Raw genomic sequence first — 14,425 nt, 5'->3', positions numbered from 1 at the left:
GGCTTGGAGCATCCCACTACAGGGCTGATCTCCCCACCTGGAAGGGGGGTTTTCTCACTGCTACACAAATGAAGGTCTTACTTCTTTTTTTTTTTTAATTTTTTTTTTCAACGTTTATTTATTTTTGGGACAGAGAGAGACAGAGCATGAACGGGGGAGGGGCAGAGACAGAGGGAGACACAGAATCAGAAACAGGCTCCAGGCTCTGAGCCATCAGCCCAGAGCCCGACGCGGGGCTCAAACTCACGGACTGCGAGATCGTGACCTGGCTGAAGTCGGACGCTTAACCGACTGCGCCACCCAGGCGTCCCGAAGGTCTTACTTCTTTAACCTGTGTTCAAAAGGTTCTGGCACAAAGAAAGAAACGCCTCGCACAGACAGAAAGTCGCTATGTCATCGCCAGCCAGAACGTAGAAGTGACCCAGGCATCTAAATGCCTTCATGTGCCATCAGCCATGTGATGGGGGAGCGGGGGCCGTAGGGGACCTTACCGCCCACTGACAAGTAAATCCAGAAAAGGATGGCCTCTCTCTGTCACAGACCCTTCCCCATGCATTTTCATAGACTTAAGCATCCGAGTTTTGCTTCAGGAAGGAGTGTGTCTTCCTTTTATTTTTTTCAACTCGCTATTTACTTCCAAACATCTCTGGGAGTGAAATGACATATCCCCCATTAATAATCCATTCTGGTGCTGAGTTGTTTTGGTATCCAAAAGGTCTCTATTGTGCTTCAAATTAAATGAAATTCCTTTTATGTTGACCTAGGTTCCATTGGAGAGCTACTGAACAATGGAGCTACCTAGATAGCCATTAACACCCATCAGCTTCCTCTTCACTGGAGAGCTGAAAATAACTAAACACCTCAGTCACAAAACACACCAAATTAACCATGCCCCTTGTCACAGGAAGAAAAGGGAACTGCATGGTGGAGGTCCTGTTGTAGAGGTCCTGAAAAAATGTGAGAAGGCAGAGTCACGGAGAAATTTCTCTGAGGTAAGGAAGACAGGAGTGCAGAAGGGGTTAAGTTTACACCCTTAGGCGACAGAGGGTGTGGGGGGGGAGGGGGTGGTTTGAAGAAAAGCCAGGACAAAGACCAGTGGAGCTGGGGCTGGGTAGAATGCTAGCCAGGCTGGCACTGTTCTTTTCAACTCTATGAGTTTCCCCCAAGATTACGTTGTCCATTTTTTTTAAATGCCAGAAACAATTATCCAGAAATGAAGCAAGGAAAGCAGTGTGAGACTGTAAATCAAGTTCAGTGTGGTGGGGAAGGAAATAAAGTTGAACAGGCCAGAGGTAGGGCAGCAGTGAATAGGTTATTTTATTTAGGGAAGATCAATAAAGAAATACAGCACACTCGGGGCAAATATGAAAGCCTGTGACCATAGCTGGTAAGGCAATGCCAAGAAACTGACTTCGAGAGCAGGCACGTGGAACTTTCTCTGTTTCTTACCAAGGGAGAGGTGGTGATTCCATCAAAAGCTTATATTTGTGGACATTTAATACCTGGGCACCTGGATGGCTCAGTCGGTTAAGCGTCTGACTTCAGCTCAGGTCATGATCTCACGGTTTGTGGGTCCGAACCCCCAACTGACAGTGCAGAATCTGCTTGGGATTCTCTCTCTCTCTCCCTCTCTCTCTGCCCCTCCCCAACTTGTGCTGTCTCTCTCTTGAAATAAACTTAAAAAAATTAAAAAGAAAACATCTATGTCAATCCTTAAAGTTAAAAACAAATCATTTGAAGCACAAAAGGATATACCAAACAGAAAGCAGCCTTCCCAATACACACATTTAACAGAAATAGTCTGGATGGGTCTAATTACTAGAAGACAATGGTCTTGCATAGTCTCTATACATAGGAAAAGGGTGAGCATTCTTCTCTGTCTCTGGAGGTTACAAGCTCAGAAACTAAGAGAGGCTACCAAGGGAGAAAGCATGCTAGTACTGGAAAAAGCAATTTACTAAACAGTGCCCTGCTGGCCTGAACGCTAATTCCGTTCCAAAATGGAGCAAATTAGTCCCTTCTTGGAGCCAGGATTGAACCCACAGCTTCTTAATAGGGTGATAAAACAATTAACAATTCAAAATTAGTCAAGAGCCAGGGCTGCTGTTTAGGAACCTCATAACCTTGTCTTTTTTAATTTTTTATGTTTATTTTTAAGAGAGAGAGAGAGAGAGAGAGAGAGAGAGAGCACCAGCGGGGGAGGGGGCAGAGACAGAGAGGGAGACAGAATCCCAAGCAGACTCCACACTGTCAGAGTGGAGCCCGAGGAGGGGCTTGAACTCACAAACAGTGACATCATGACCTGAGCCCAAATCAAGAGTCAGATGCCCTACTTACTGAGCCACTCAGTTGCCCTGCTCATAGCCTTGTCTTGAAGGCATGCATATATATATATATATATATATATATATATATATATGCTTTTCTGAGCTATTTATCTCATTGTATTTGGAACAGTATGATGTTGGCTTCCCAACAACAAATATCCACCTTTACAACTGGTCAGGGATGGGAAGGTGCCCTTGGATAAGGGCGGGGGGTGGGGGCAGCTAAAAGTCCTGAAGCTGTCACACAACTGCAGCAGTCAGGCTCCACCATCACTTGGAAGGTCTGTATCTCAGGAGAAGGGAGGAAGCGGATGTCACTCTCCGGGACACTTTTAGGAACTCAGCATGGGGATCAATCGAGCGTTCTAAAACAGAGCTACCAAATGCCCAATGAAACCTACATCTCAAACATGTTCTACTTCTTTGAGAACAAGTTCGCCCATCAAGAAAGCACTTAGATTTAAGACGCACCCTGTGCAATCTGAGGTAGACACTCACACTACTTTTATTCTTCCAGGAGATATTAAGTGCCAGATATGAAGTGCTTGTGTGTGAACCCTCAACACACAAACAGGTCAGGTAATTGAAAGTTATGGTTCCCAGAAGGGTCTTAATTCAGCCACGAAACCACAAGGAGTAATTAGCATCACAGAATGCCCTTAACAAGGCATAAATAGGCACAAGAAATGCTACAGATCTACATGAGACCAGAGTTAGGATAAAATTGGGAATCATAACTTCAAGTTTCAAATTCCTAGTGCAACTCCTTAACCGCAAATTTGCATTGCCTGACAATTTTTATTTAATAAATAGGCTTTAAACTCTAGATAGGATGCCGTAGGCATGCTTCAGAAATCAAATCACCTCACTCTTTCATTTCACTGTCTTTGTTTCAAAGGACTCTTTAGAAAAACTGAAATTACTGGTATTACAGAAAATGATTGGAGTTAAAGGGGAAAAAAAGTGGTGTAAAAGCTCCCACTTTTGCATTTTTTTTCCTTAGCTTGTTCCACCAAATAACCTTGAAACACTCCAGAAATATCAATGCAGGTCTAAGAATAGGAACACAGAACAATGTGCCTTGTAAGGCCAGCTCTTGGCATGCTTAAAAAGATGCTTTTGAACAAAGGAGTCTGGAGAAGGGCATTTTTAAAAATCTAGAATATATTATCACTTAATGATTATCCCAACTATGTTTCCATCCCTGCACACGAAGGTCAGGTCCCAGAGACTGTTTATGAATCGTCCTAATGAGCCTTGTGCGAATGTCGTCTGAGAGGAAGCTCCGGAAATGCAGGTGACACAGGCCAGTGGGATAAGAATCCTGGTCAGGCTTTTGAAGATGGACATTCCAGGATCCACCCCCTGAAATGTGATTTGAAAAGTATGTGCTGGGCTCAGGGATTTCATTATTTAATAAGCCCCTCCTGGATTCTGATACAAGTAATCCCTGAAACACATCGTGCAAAGTACAAGGCTACGAAGTATAAACTAGGTGGAAAGGAAAACATTTGAGGGCAGATTTTAGGCCCAAATCAAGGATATTCTTGTTTAATGTCTCTCTTCAAGAGTATTTTTTATTAATCTCTCTCTCTCTCTCTCTCCACATACACACACAATTTAGCTATCTGTGTCAAAGTGATCTTTTTTTTTAATTTTAAATTTTTTTTAATGTTTATTCATTTTTTTTTTTTTGAGAGAGAGAGAGAGCAAAGCAGAAAGCGAGTGGGAGAGGAGTGGAGAGAAAGGGAGACACAGCATCCAAAGCAGGCTCAGAGCAGGTCAGCACAGAGACCTATGCGGGGCTCGAACTCGTGAACCACAAGATCATGACCTGAGCCAAAGTGGGACGCTCAACCGACTGAGCCACCCAGGTGCCCCGTGTCAAAGTAATCTTTAGAAGGAGCATCTCAAATTCATTTTGAAGTAAATTAAAACTAATTATCATTATGGAAACAATTAAAAACATACAAGGAAACCAAATGAAGCTACGAACAATAAAACTATGCTTCTTGGCTAAGGGCAGCTACAAAACAAAATCATAAATTATTTTTTTAGTTTTTAGGAGACTTTGGGTATTGCTACTTATATCTAATTCTGAGTTTTTGAGTATTATTCAGGTATGTGGTTACCAAACTCTATCACAACATAATGTTATATAACCTATAACAGTATATCAGATACATCAGCTCTATCCACAGTGTTTAATAATAGCAAATCGATTTGCACAATTTTGCACAAGTTAACTGAACTATTTAAGCAGTGACTTTCCATTTAAAAGACAGGATATCTTAATGCAGATCTGGGTGTGGGAAATGAAAGAATCAAAATAAAAAAAATAAATAAAGTAATCCTGGAAATGCATTAAGAAGCAGGAAGAGTTCAAAATTAAGAAACATCTTTTAAGGCTAAGTGGCCTGAGGGGAATCCAAAGTGCCTCCCCATGTCCCCATTAAAATGTAATCTTAAAGACTTTCAAATCTTTTTATTGCCAGGGTTCAATGAAAAGCTTGCATCCGTAAAATGTGAATCTCAGCTCGCGGGTGAAAATAGAAGCAGAAAGGATACGAGGGACTGCAAAGAGCTGAGCAAACACGTGAAATGAAGAACCCCAAGCCATCTGCCAAGGAGCCACGTATGTCATGACGAACTGTAGCTTGTGAAGCAGGTCCTCGAGCTGTAAGCAGAAGAAGAAAAAGATTCATCAGCGTTGACAACCAGGGTGGGAGCCGAGTCAAGGTCACCAACAGCGAGGAGGGGGCAGCGAGGCTGCTGTTCCTTGTCTTGCTCTGACCTTCCTTTGTCCTTAACGCAAGGCAGCTGTTTCAGGAAATTCTAAAACAGCAACAAGATGATCCAAGTGGTTCACGTCTCCAGGGTAATTACTCCAGCCGACAGGTGTGGTGTATGTGTGTGCCTCTGCCTTTCCCGGAGGAACACTCACTCAGTTTGGTGTTCCATCCTTCCTATTGGGTCTTGTGGAGGAGAGTCATACAAAAACCTATCATCATGGACACCATTGGAGCTTTTGGGTATTAAGTTCGACTTAAAACTCTTCAGTGGCTCTTGCTGGAGAAAATAGTTCCGTGCCACTGAATTGCCCGGTACAAAGGGCTTTAGAAAGCCGGGAAAGGATATGGAAGCTGTTGCATTCACTTGACAAGCCAGCACAAGCCAAACTGAGTACTGGGAAGTTGCCGTATGCGGACTGGGAATGAACACAAAGGAGAAACATGCTCAGAGGTTTCGACTAGAGATTCAGAAGCTGTGACGAGGAGGGACAGGAATGGAGGGGCCTGGCTAGGGAACCTCTGCTTCGTGTTAAGAAGTAACTGATGAATCTCAGATGCAGAATTCTACTTCTGTTGCTTCCACATGCAGGAAGCATCCTACCAGCATGTCGCCCCAAACTCCACATCTATACACTCTTTGTCCATAATGGAGGCTTCAAATGGCACGATGGCGTTTGTTCCCAGACTGGCTAGCACATGAGATAATAAAATACATTCACCAAGGCCAGGATGTGAAAAGAGAAGAAAAAGCCAGAATTCTTTATTAGGCTCAACAGGTGTTACGCAGGACAGCAGAAGACTACAATGAAAGGAAGGCCAAGGTTGGGAAGTAGGGCCATCAAGGAAAGATTCAAAGAACCAAGATAATTTGGCATTCCAGCAAAAGGCCAACCTTGTGATTTTGGAACCAAAAGATGAGGTTGCTCTGAATTGTTCCATGAAAGTGGAGTAAGACAGACGAGGCTTACATTGGAGAGGACAGATGACAGTCCTCTCCAAATCTTCCTGCCGCCTCTCTTGTCTCCCTGTTCTCTCACAAACCCCCTAGTGCTGGAGACTAACTCCCGGGCAGACTTAAGTACTGTCGGACAGTCTGCGGAAGATGAACCAAGGGTAAAAGTCCTGTCGAAGGCACAGCAAACACGGAGTCCTGAAGGGGTGAGAGGCACCCAGTGAGGAGCCGAAACCCTGGTCTCGCTGTGTCCACAGACCCAGTGACGACGCAGCAGAGGTGCAGACAAGGATGGGGGAGGGCCACCAAGTGGGGGCGGGGAGAGCGAGAGGGGCAGGAACGAAATAGAGAAAGTGGGGAGGGCAAAAGAGAGAAGGACAAATGGAGGAGAAAGCTGATGGGCTTGCACATGAATGCCTGTAAAGGAATATGAATCTGGGGAAGAAACTCGAACGTCTGGTCTTTGCTGATAACTTTTCACTTTCTTTACGCTTGCTCACGTGCGTCGACTGCAGAGGGCTGATTGCAGCCGGCTTCCAAGTCCACAAAGCCCACTTTAGTTTTGACCCTGGGGTTGGTGGAAGCTTCCTGAATCCACTCTGGATGGGACGGCACCGTGACTTAGACATTCTGACCGTTGGGAGGACAGCGGTTTATTCCACTGTCTGCTTGAGGTAGCATCTCTTAGGTGCACAAAGTAGTCTTCTACCCACCACCTGATTTGCCACCAGTCAATAGATGCCTGGTACACAGTGAGACAGAAGGTTCTAACACAGACTCAAACCCTTGACTCATTTCTGTTTCAAAAGAGAGTGTTTTCTTTAAAGGCCGCTATCATTTCCTTTCATCCCCGCCATGAACCCAACCGGAGGAGGAACGTGCTAATTACCAAGAGGCAGACACTCAGCACAGGACACCTGACACTAGATTACATCAAAAGCCAAAGTCCTGAGGAGTGGTGCCGGGCCGTCTTGTCTTAACTTGCTCCTATATGCTAACCAAATTCTATCAGGCTAACCAAATTCTATCAGGCAAAATGCCGCTGGATTTGAAACCCTCTCGTTACTCCATTGTCAAGGATTCTTAGTCTGGTTATTCAGAATTAACCTAGTGACTCACGCCTAGGTGAAAACTACAAGCACAGACAAGATGATCTCTTGTGATGTGTGACCCCCCAGATACCCTAACAATGAATCAGGGGTTATAGAGAGTTACTCCTGTAGGGTTTTCGGTGTATGACTATATCCTGGGAGGCTTTTAAGCCACCTTGTGAAAAGCTGATAAGTAGGTCAGGCATGGCAACTACAATCACACAGGCAGCCCCAGGGAAAGGCTCATCTGCAAGTTTAAAGCTCTGAGCGAAACTTTGCTGCATTATGATTCAATGAATCTATTACAATTATTTTTTGCTTAGCACAGCGACTTGTATTTACATATAAGCAAAACCAGTAATCAGGCACATGCACGTTCACGCTCTAATTGCAGCTGAGGCCCCAGGTATCTTTGCTCCTTTCCTGTGTCTATGCCTCGGTGTTTTTCATTAACATCATGAAGAATAAAATACAAGTTCTGTGAAAGATTTTCAATATGCAGCTCATAGAATAGACATTGCTATTCTCATTGAAGAAGCAAGAATCCCTGAATGCCAGTTCTTTGTATACCTATGATTCCTCCCCAACACAGTAATTTAATCTCCTCTGCAAAGCCCAACAGAAAAAGCACACGATGTAGAAGGGTCAGCCGTCAACACAGTGTAATGTTTAAGAGCACACAGGCTTGAGGACAGGCTGCCTGAGTCTGAATCCTAGCTGGCATCTGCTGTGGGCATCTTTACAATGTCATCTGACGATTAAATGACTTCATTTTTGTTCAGGGCTTAGAACACTACCTGGCAATTGTAAGTGCAATATAAGAATTTGACAAATAAATGTTAGGACAAGCAGATGTTTTGTCTTGAGGATGTACTTAGCTCACAATCAGGAAATTCTAGGACCCCCCCTTCCTCACTAAGCTTCTTGAGATTTCTCAAGTCTAGGTCTTCCTAGTTTCCAGAGGAGGAAACCAGACTCCGAGAGGCCACATGGGTGCTCAGTCACTGGCCCATGTGAAATCGGGAGGTCAAAGTTCCTGCCCGGTTCTCTGCCTGAGAACCTAACGATGTTTCCTGGAGGCTGGGAGCCCTTCTTAAATACAGCAGAGGGAAAACCTGGCTGACGTGAAGGAGCGGAGAACGGCTTCTCTACCCTGGCTTTCCCGCCGACAGGCAAGGGGCAGGGTCACAAGTGTGGACACAACAAATGTGGCTACGGCCCCTATCAGGGACCTCTTCCCCGTGTGCATGGTGACAAAGAACTCTGATCCATCCTGGAATGTTCCTTTCAGTATACATGCCCAATGAATAAGATAGGATAGCCCCCAACAAGCCCGGCAGCAAGTAGATCACACAAAGGCAGGCTTGGGGGTTCCCTGCACTTCTGGAATGCACAGATCCGAGAGGATGGACACAGCTTCTGTATTTTCTTTCCAGACGTGTGGAGAGGTACGTCCAGGTTAGAAAGACCCAACCTCATATTTTCCCTTTACACTTTGTCCTCCTCTTCAAGAGTGACATCAAGGGAAAGAATGAGAAAATCTGTGGGTATTCAGAAGCTGATGGTGTCTAAGTGCAAAAGGAAGCCTACGTATCACTCCTTAATGACAAGCATGTATGAAGAGGCAGTTTACACCCTATTAGGCCATTGTGTATAAAATCATGAAACAATTAAGACACGACTGCTTCAAGGGAAAGAGCAACACTAACACCTTTCTAGTAAGCACTGCCACATACAGCCTACCACTGCCCCAAAGAGCTTTAGATAGAAATCCCGTTTAGATTAGCTACAAAAGCACATCTCCACAGGCAGCTCAAGGCCTCTGTTTTTATGAAGCTTATCCCACTTCTAATGTTCTGCTTCCACGCTCTTAAATCTCAGCCCTATTAAAGCACAATAAACTTCACAAGTTACCCAAGTAGGACTAGAAGAGAAAACAAAATCATTTGGGTCTTTTCCACCGAAAACACTAGGAAAAGAGCAAATACAAATCACACCGGCAATGATTCTGGTTGTTTGCCAAAGGAAGACACCATAAATAGTCTCACTTTCAATGACCCTTTTTGGAAATATCTTTTCAATTAGGTGTAGACAATGCTGGTTTACCTCCAGTATAGACAGGAAACCCAAACTGCATAAATTCACAAGCTCTCCTAAGAACAGTCACTAAAGAAAGATGGCCCAACCCATTTCCTTGCTGCTACATTCGGAAATAAGATGTATGCCATCTTTCTTCAGGGGACTCCTTCCCTGCCAACAAAATAACTCACACTTTTTGAACATTTTGATATTGAGCATTATCTTTGGGAGCTACACATATGCTATTCCATTTGAATGAAGTGGAATTTTTCTTCCCAATCCCAGCCACCATTTTTTCTCCCATTGCTAATCCTAACCTTAGCCTTTCAATCCCCCAGATTAGTTCTATCACTTACCTCTTTTCTTTTCTTTTTCTTTCTTCCTTTCTTTCTTTCTTTTTTTCTTTCTCTTTCTTTCTTTCTTTCTTTCTTTCTTTCTTTCTTTCTTTTCTTTTCTTTCTTTCTTCCTTCCTTTTTTTTTCTTTTCTTTTTTCTTTTTGCATTTTGTTGTCAGATTCAGCTAGTTTCATTCTTAGAAAGATATGCAACTTGTGATTATTAATGCCTGACTCTGAGCAGACATGCAAAGCTGAACGGAGTGCCAGAAACCAGCTGCTGAGTTAAAGGTGTCCTGAGGTCAGAATGAGAGAAAATAGGGGCACCTGGGTGACGGTTAAGTGTTCAACTTCAGCTCAGGTAATGATCTCATGGTTCATAAGTTCAAGCCCCATGTCGGGCTCTGTGCTGACAGCTTGGAGCCTGGAGCTTACTTTGGATGCTGTGTCTCCCTCTCCTCTGCTCCTCCCCAGCTAGCACTCTCTCTCTCTCTCTCTCTCTCAAAAATAAATAAACATTAAAAAAATTAAAAAAAAAAAAGAATGCGAGAAAACAGAGGGAGTAGCGGCTCTTGAGTGCTTGGGAAGGAGGCAGAGAAATGGGAAGACATCTGGAGGTTTAAGGCAAGCAAGTTGATGAATTCAGGTAGGAGCCCAGCTGAGGAATTAAAAGCACTGGGGAACAAAAGAATTGGGGAAAACGATCAGACATTTTTGAGGCACAGGTGGTGATGCGAGGAGTAGAAAAGTATTCAAGAAGGAATGGAAAAAGTAAAGCCAGTGACACCTCAAATGTGGGATACCACATTTTGGGGGGAGATGGAACACCATTTTACAGAGTAACAGATTGATAACAGCAAATATGATACTTAAATACAGGTTCATTGCCTTTGAAACATAAATAGTCTCAAACAAAGGCTGACTATAGGAGTTAGAATTTTTAAGTCAAATAAACATATTCAGGCAGCATTATAACTGATTCCAAAACTGAATTTCAGAAGGTCAGAAACTAGTTGTACCTCTATCTACAATGTGTGTTGGGAGCTTATTAAATAGCACACAGTTTAGCAAAATATTACAGTGCTTCAGGGAGCATGGTAATGCACAAAGCTTACCAGCCCACTGTAAAAATAATATAAATAATCTAAGAGATTGTATGGAAAAATGTAATTAATAATTGAAGTCAAAAGAAGGGAAAGCCTCCAACAGTCAGAACCAAAAGGGGAGTTTAAAAATGAGAATAATAAGTCTGAACTGACCCTGGAATGACCCCAAGACGATACAAAGGTAGATGCTGTGGGCCTTGGGAGTTGAGAGCTTGGATTATAATGGACTTGAAGGGCTGCCATGCACACACAAAAAAAGTGAATTGGAAAAACCCAACCTATCAGTGCTTGGAAATAGCAAAAACAGCTTGCCTTCTACCTCGTGTACAGTCGATAAAATTCTGCCATCCACAATGTCCACAATACACCAAAACCTTAGCGGTCACAATGCAGGGGAGTGGAACTGAAGTTTAAACTATTCCAGAAGCATGGGAATACCAAACCAAGTGGCTATAACATAAAAAGTAGGGGAGGATGACAACACTTTCTTGCAAAAGTAAATGCACCCACAGTCTTCAGGGACACTTCCACAACCAGAAGATATGGGCCCCCCACAGACAAAACAACAAAGATCAGTCCCTGAAGATCAGTCCACACTGAAAATTATAAACTACCAAATTATTAGCACCCCAAGAATTTTATGCAATGCACTGATGTAAAACAATCTAAATGAATGAGCAAAGAGCCAACATAAAAGTAAACAATAATAAAAGAGTTACATAATATGAATAATGCACAAGTGGAATTGAAAAAGAAAGAAGTATCAGTTGTAGGAGCAGAAAATGAAGTCAATAAAATAAAGAGCCCCGGGAGGTGGTTTAAAAGCAGATTAGTTACAGCAAAACAGAAAGTAGAGAAATGGAAGACCTGAGTAAGTTTCCTAGACAAAGCACAGAGAGATTAAAAGATTTTTTTTTAATTGGAAAGGTAAGAAACATACATGACAGAATAAGAAGACATAACATACGTCCAACTGGAGTTTCAGAAAGTGCAGAGAGAAAGGGGCAAGAAAAATATCTGAAGGGCAAATGGCTCAGAATTTTCCAGAACTGAGGAAAACATGAGTCCTTGATTGAAGAAGCCCATCAAGTCCCATACAGAATAAATGAAGAGAACCCACTCCTTACTGCATGTGATAGTGAAAATGCATAACATCAAAATCAAAAAGAAAAATCTTTTTTACAGATTACCTGCAAAAAATTGTGGATAACAGCAGACTGCTCATTAGCAAAAATACATGCCAAAAGAAATGAAATAATGTTTTTAGGTGTTAAGAGTAACTACCGGGTTAGAATTTTTACAGAACTTCAGTGTCATTTAAGTGTGAGGTGGAAACAAAGACCTTTTCAGACAAAGACTGAGAGAATTGATTACTCATAGAGCTTTGCAAAAAAAAAAAAAAAAAACAAAAAAAAACCAAGTAAAGAATGTGCTTCAGTAAGAAGAAAATTCAACCCTGAAGGAAGATAGAACATACAAGAATAATGGTGAGAAAAGAAACTGCTAAAATGTTAGAATGTCAATATTGGAATTAATTGTAAAATTAGTCATAAAGATAGTAACTCACTTGAAGGTGTAGTCAAGTACTGATATCATAAATATTTAAGATATGAGAGGAGAATCTGGCGTTAAAGTGTTGAATCTTTGGATTGTTTGAGAGCAGGGAAGAGATTTTAATTAATTTTATATGCTAATCACATGTGCTTATTAGTAATTTAAGAGTAACCACTAAACCACTTAAGTTTTCGATCTTTGCTGTGTGTCAGAATCACCCAGAGAGCCTGTAAAACAAAGATTCTGGTTCCCACAGGCAGAGGTTCTGACTCAGTAGGTTTAGGGTGGAGCCCAAGAATAACTTCCCAGGTGATGGCGACGCTGCTTACTTGGGAACCACACATTGAAATTCATTGCATTAAAGGACCAGAAACACAATATTCAACTTCCAAAACACTAGAGGAGAAAAGGAATTTTTAAAAAAGTCTATTCCATTCAATGAAAGGCCAGAAAGAAGGGGTGAGGGGACAAAGAAGAAGCATACATATGAAACAAAAAATAGGACAGAAAATAGTACAAACATATCAGTAATCACTGATTAAATATTCAAATATAGGGATTCTCCATCTGTATTAAAAAGAAAAGTCTTGCTTTTATAAGAAATATTAAAATGACTTAGAACCTTTTAGGTAAAAGGGTGGGAAAAAATAAAGATACCAAGTAAACCCCAAGCAAAAGAAAACTTGCTTCACTATATTAATATTAGACAAAATTGGCTTTCACTCAAAAAAGGAAAAAGATCAGTACATCATGATAAAAGAGAACAGTTCCAGGAAGATGACATAATTGGAATGAATTCACTTAGCCAAGTAGTTTCAAAATATCTAAAATCAAAATGAACAGAATTACAAGATTACAAATCTACAATCAGAAGGGGAGACTTTTAGGACATGCATCTCAGAAAATGATAGTTTAAGTAGACAAGTAAAAAAGCATATAAAACATTTGACTAACAGAATTCATAAGCTTTGTCTAAGAGATATGTGTATTAGAATCCTGCATCCGACTGAAAGAGACAAATATAATGTTCAAGCATATGTACACTTAAAAGAGTTGATAGACATAACATCAAAAAAACCAATACCGATTAATTAAAAATAAATGGTAACACATAGAAAATACTTAAAAATGATTGACAACGGGCGCCTGGGTGGCTCAGTCGGTTAAGTGTCCGACTTCAGCTCAGGTCATGATCTCACGGTTTGTGAGTTTGAACCCCGCGTGGGGCTCTGTGCAGACAGCTCGGAGCCTGGAGCCTGCTTTGGATTCTGTGTCTCCCTCTCTCTCTACCCCTCCCCTGCTCATGCTCTCTCTCTCAAATATAAAAAATAAAACATAAAAAAAATTAAAAATGAATGACAAAAGCAGTAGGACCAATCATAATTTGTGGGGCTCAGCTAAAGCGCTTTGTAGAGGAAAAGATATAGCCTTACAATGTGCATCTTAGGAAAATCACAAGGTTTATATTGGGAGGATATTTTTAATACAAAAAAATGAATAAGAATATCACAAGAAAGGAAAATATAGATGTTCTTATCTATGAATATACATATAGAACTCCTTAATAAGATATTTACAAAATGAATCTATAAATGTTTAAAAATAATCCCGATCAAATTTCATCTTCTAACAGTTTAAGATTAGAAAAATGTGAATATAATTCACAACATGAAGAAAGTTAAAACCAAAAGACCATATGATGCTCAATTAGTACAGGAAGGATGTTAAAAAATAAATTCAACACTTATTGAATCGAATCCCTTCTAATCTAGTAATAAAAGAGTTCTTCTTAAACCTGATAAAGGACATCAGTGCCATATTACGTTCAACACCACACTTAACAGTAAAACGTAAAATATCAGAATTACTCAGGCAAGAGGTATCAAATGAGATGAATTTGATTAGCCTCCACCAGAAAAGTGAAAAGAGAACCATCAAGGGAGACTAAAACTAGTTTATAGTTTATCATCTATTAAGTGCAGTTTGGAAAATTGTTTAACTGAGGAGAGAAATACAAGTGATGCAGGATGAGAGTACCCAGCAGGGGTTGCCTACTGAGGCACATGAATGTGCAGCTACTAAACGAAAATGCCCTGATGCTTTGATTAGCCAACTTTATGCAGCCAGATAAATTCAGACCCCTAGGAGAACATGAAAGAAAGTATTAGTCATATTTCATAACTGGTAATT

The 14,425-nt window shown here is 41.4% G+C and overlaps 1 protein-coding gene across 4 annotated transcripts in view; it reads right to left on the bottom strand.

Annotated features, from left to right (window-relative positions):
- PCNX2 (pecanex 2) overlaps nt 1-14,425 on the bottom strand; it is a 303,804-nt gene that overhangs the window by 87,533 nt on the left and 201,846 nt on the right. For all 4 annotated transcript variants that reach the window (XM_086679664.1, XM_086679662.1, XM_086679661.1 and 1 more), the window contains exon 22: nt 4,896-5,004. In XM_086679664.1, coding sequence (XP_086535790.1) covers nt 4,896-5,004 — 109 coding nt within the window. The remainder of the gene's footprint in view (nt 1-4,895; nt 5,005-14,425) is intronic.

The sequence above is a fragment of the Puma concolor genome, chromosome D2, assembly GCF_028749965.1.
Source record: "Puma concolor isolate L17-30 chromosome D2, mPumCon1.1.hap2, whole genome shotgun sequence".
In the NCBI taxonomy this organism is placed as follows: domain Eukaryota; kingdom Metazoa; phylum Chordata; class Mammalia; order Carnivora; family Felidae; genus Puma; species Puma concolor.
The sequence above is the reverse complement of the archived record's forward strand: the minus strand, read 5'-3'. Positions and strand labels throughout refer to the sequence as shown.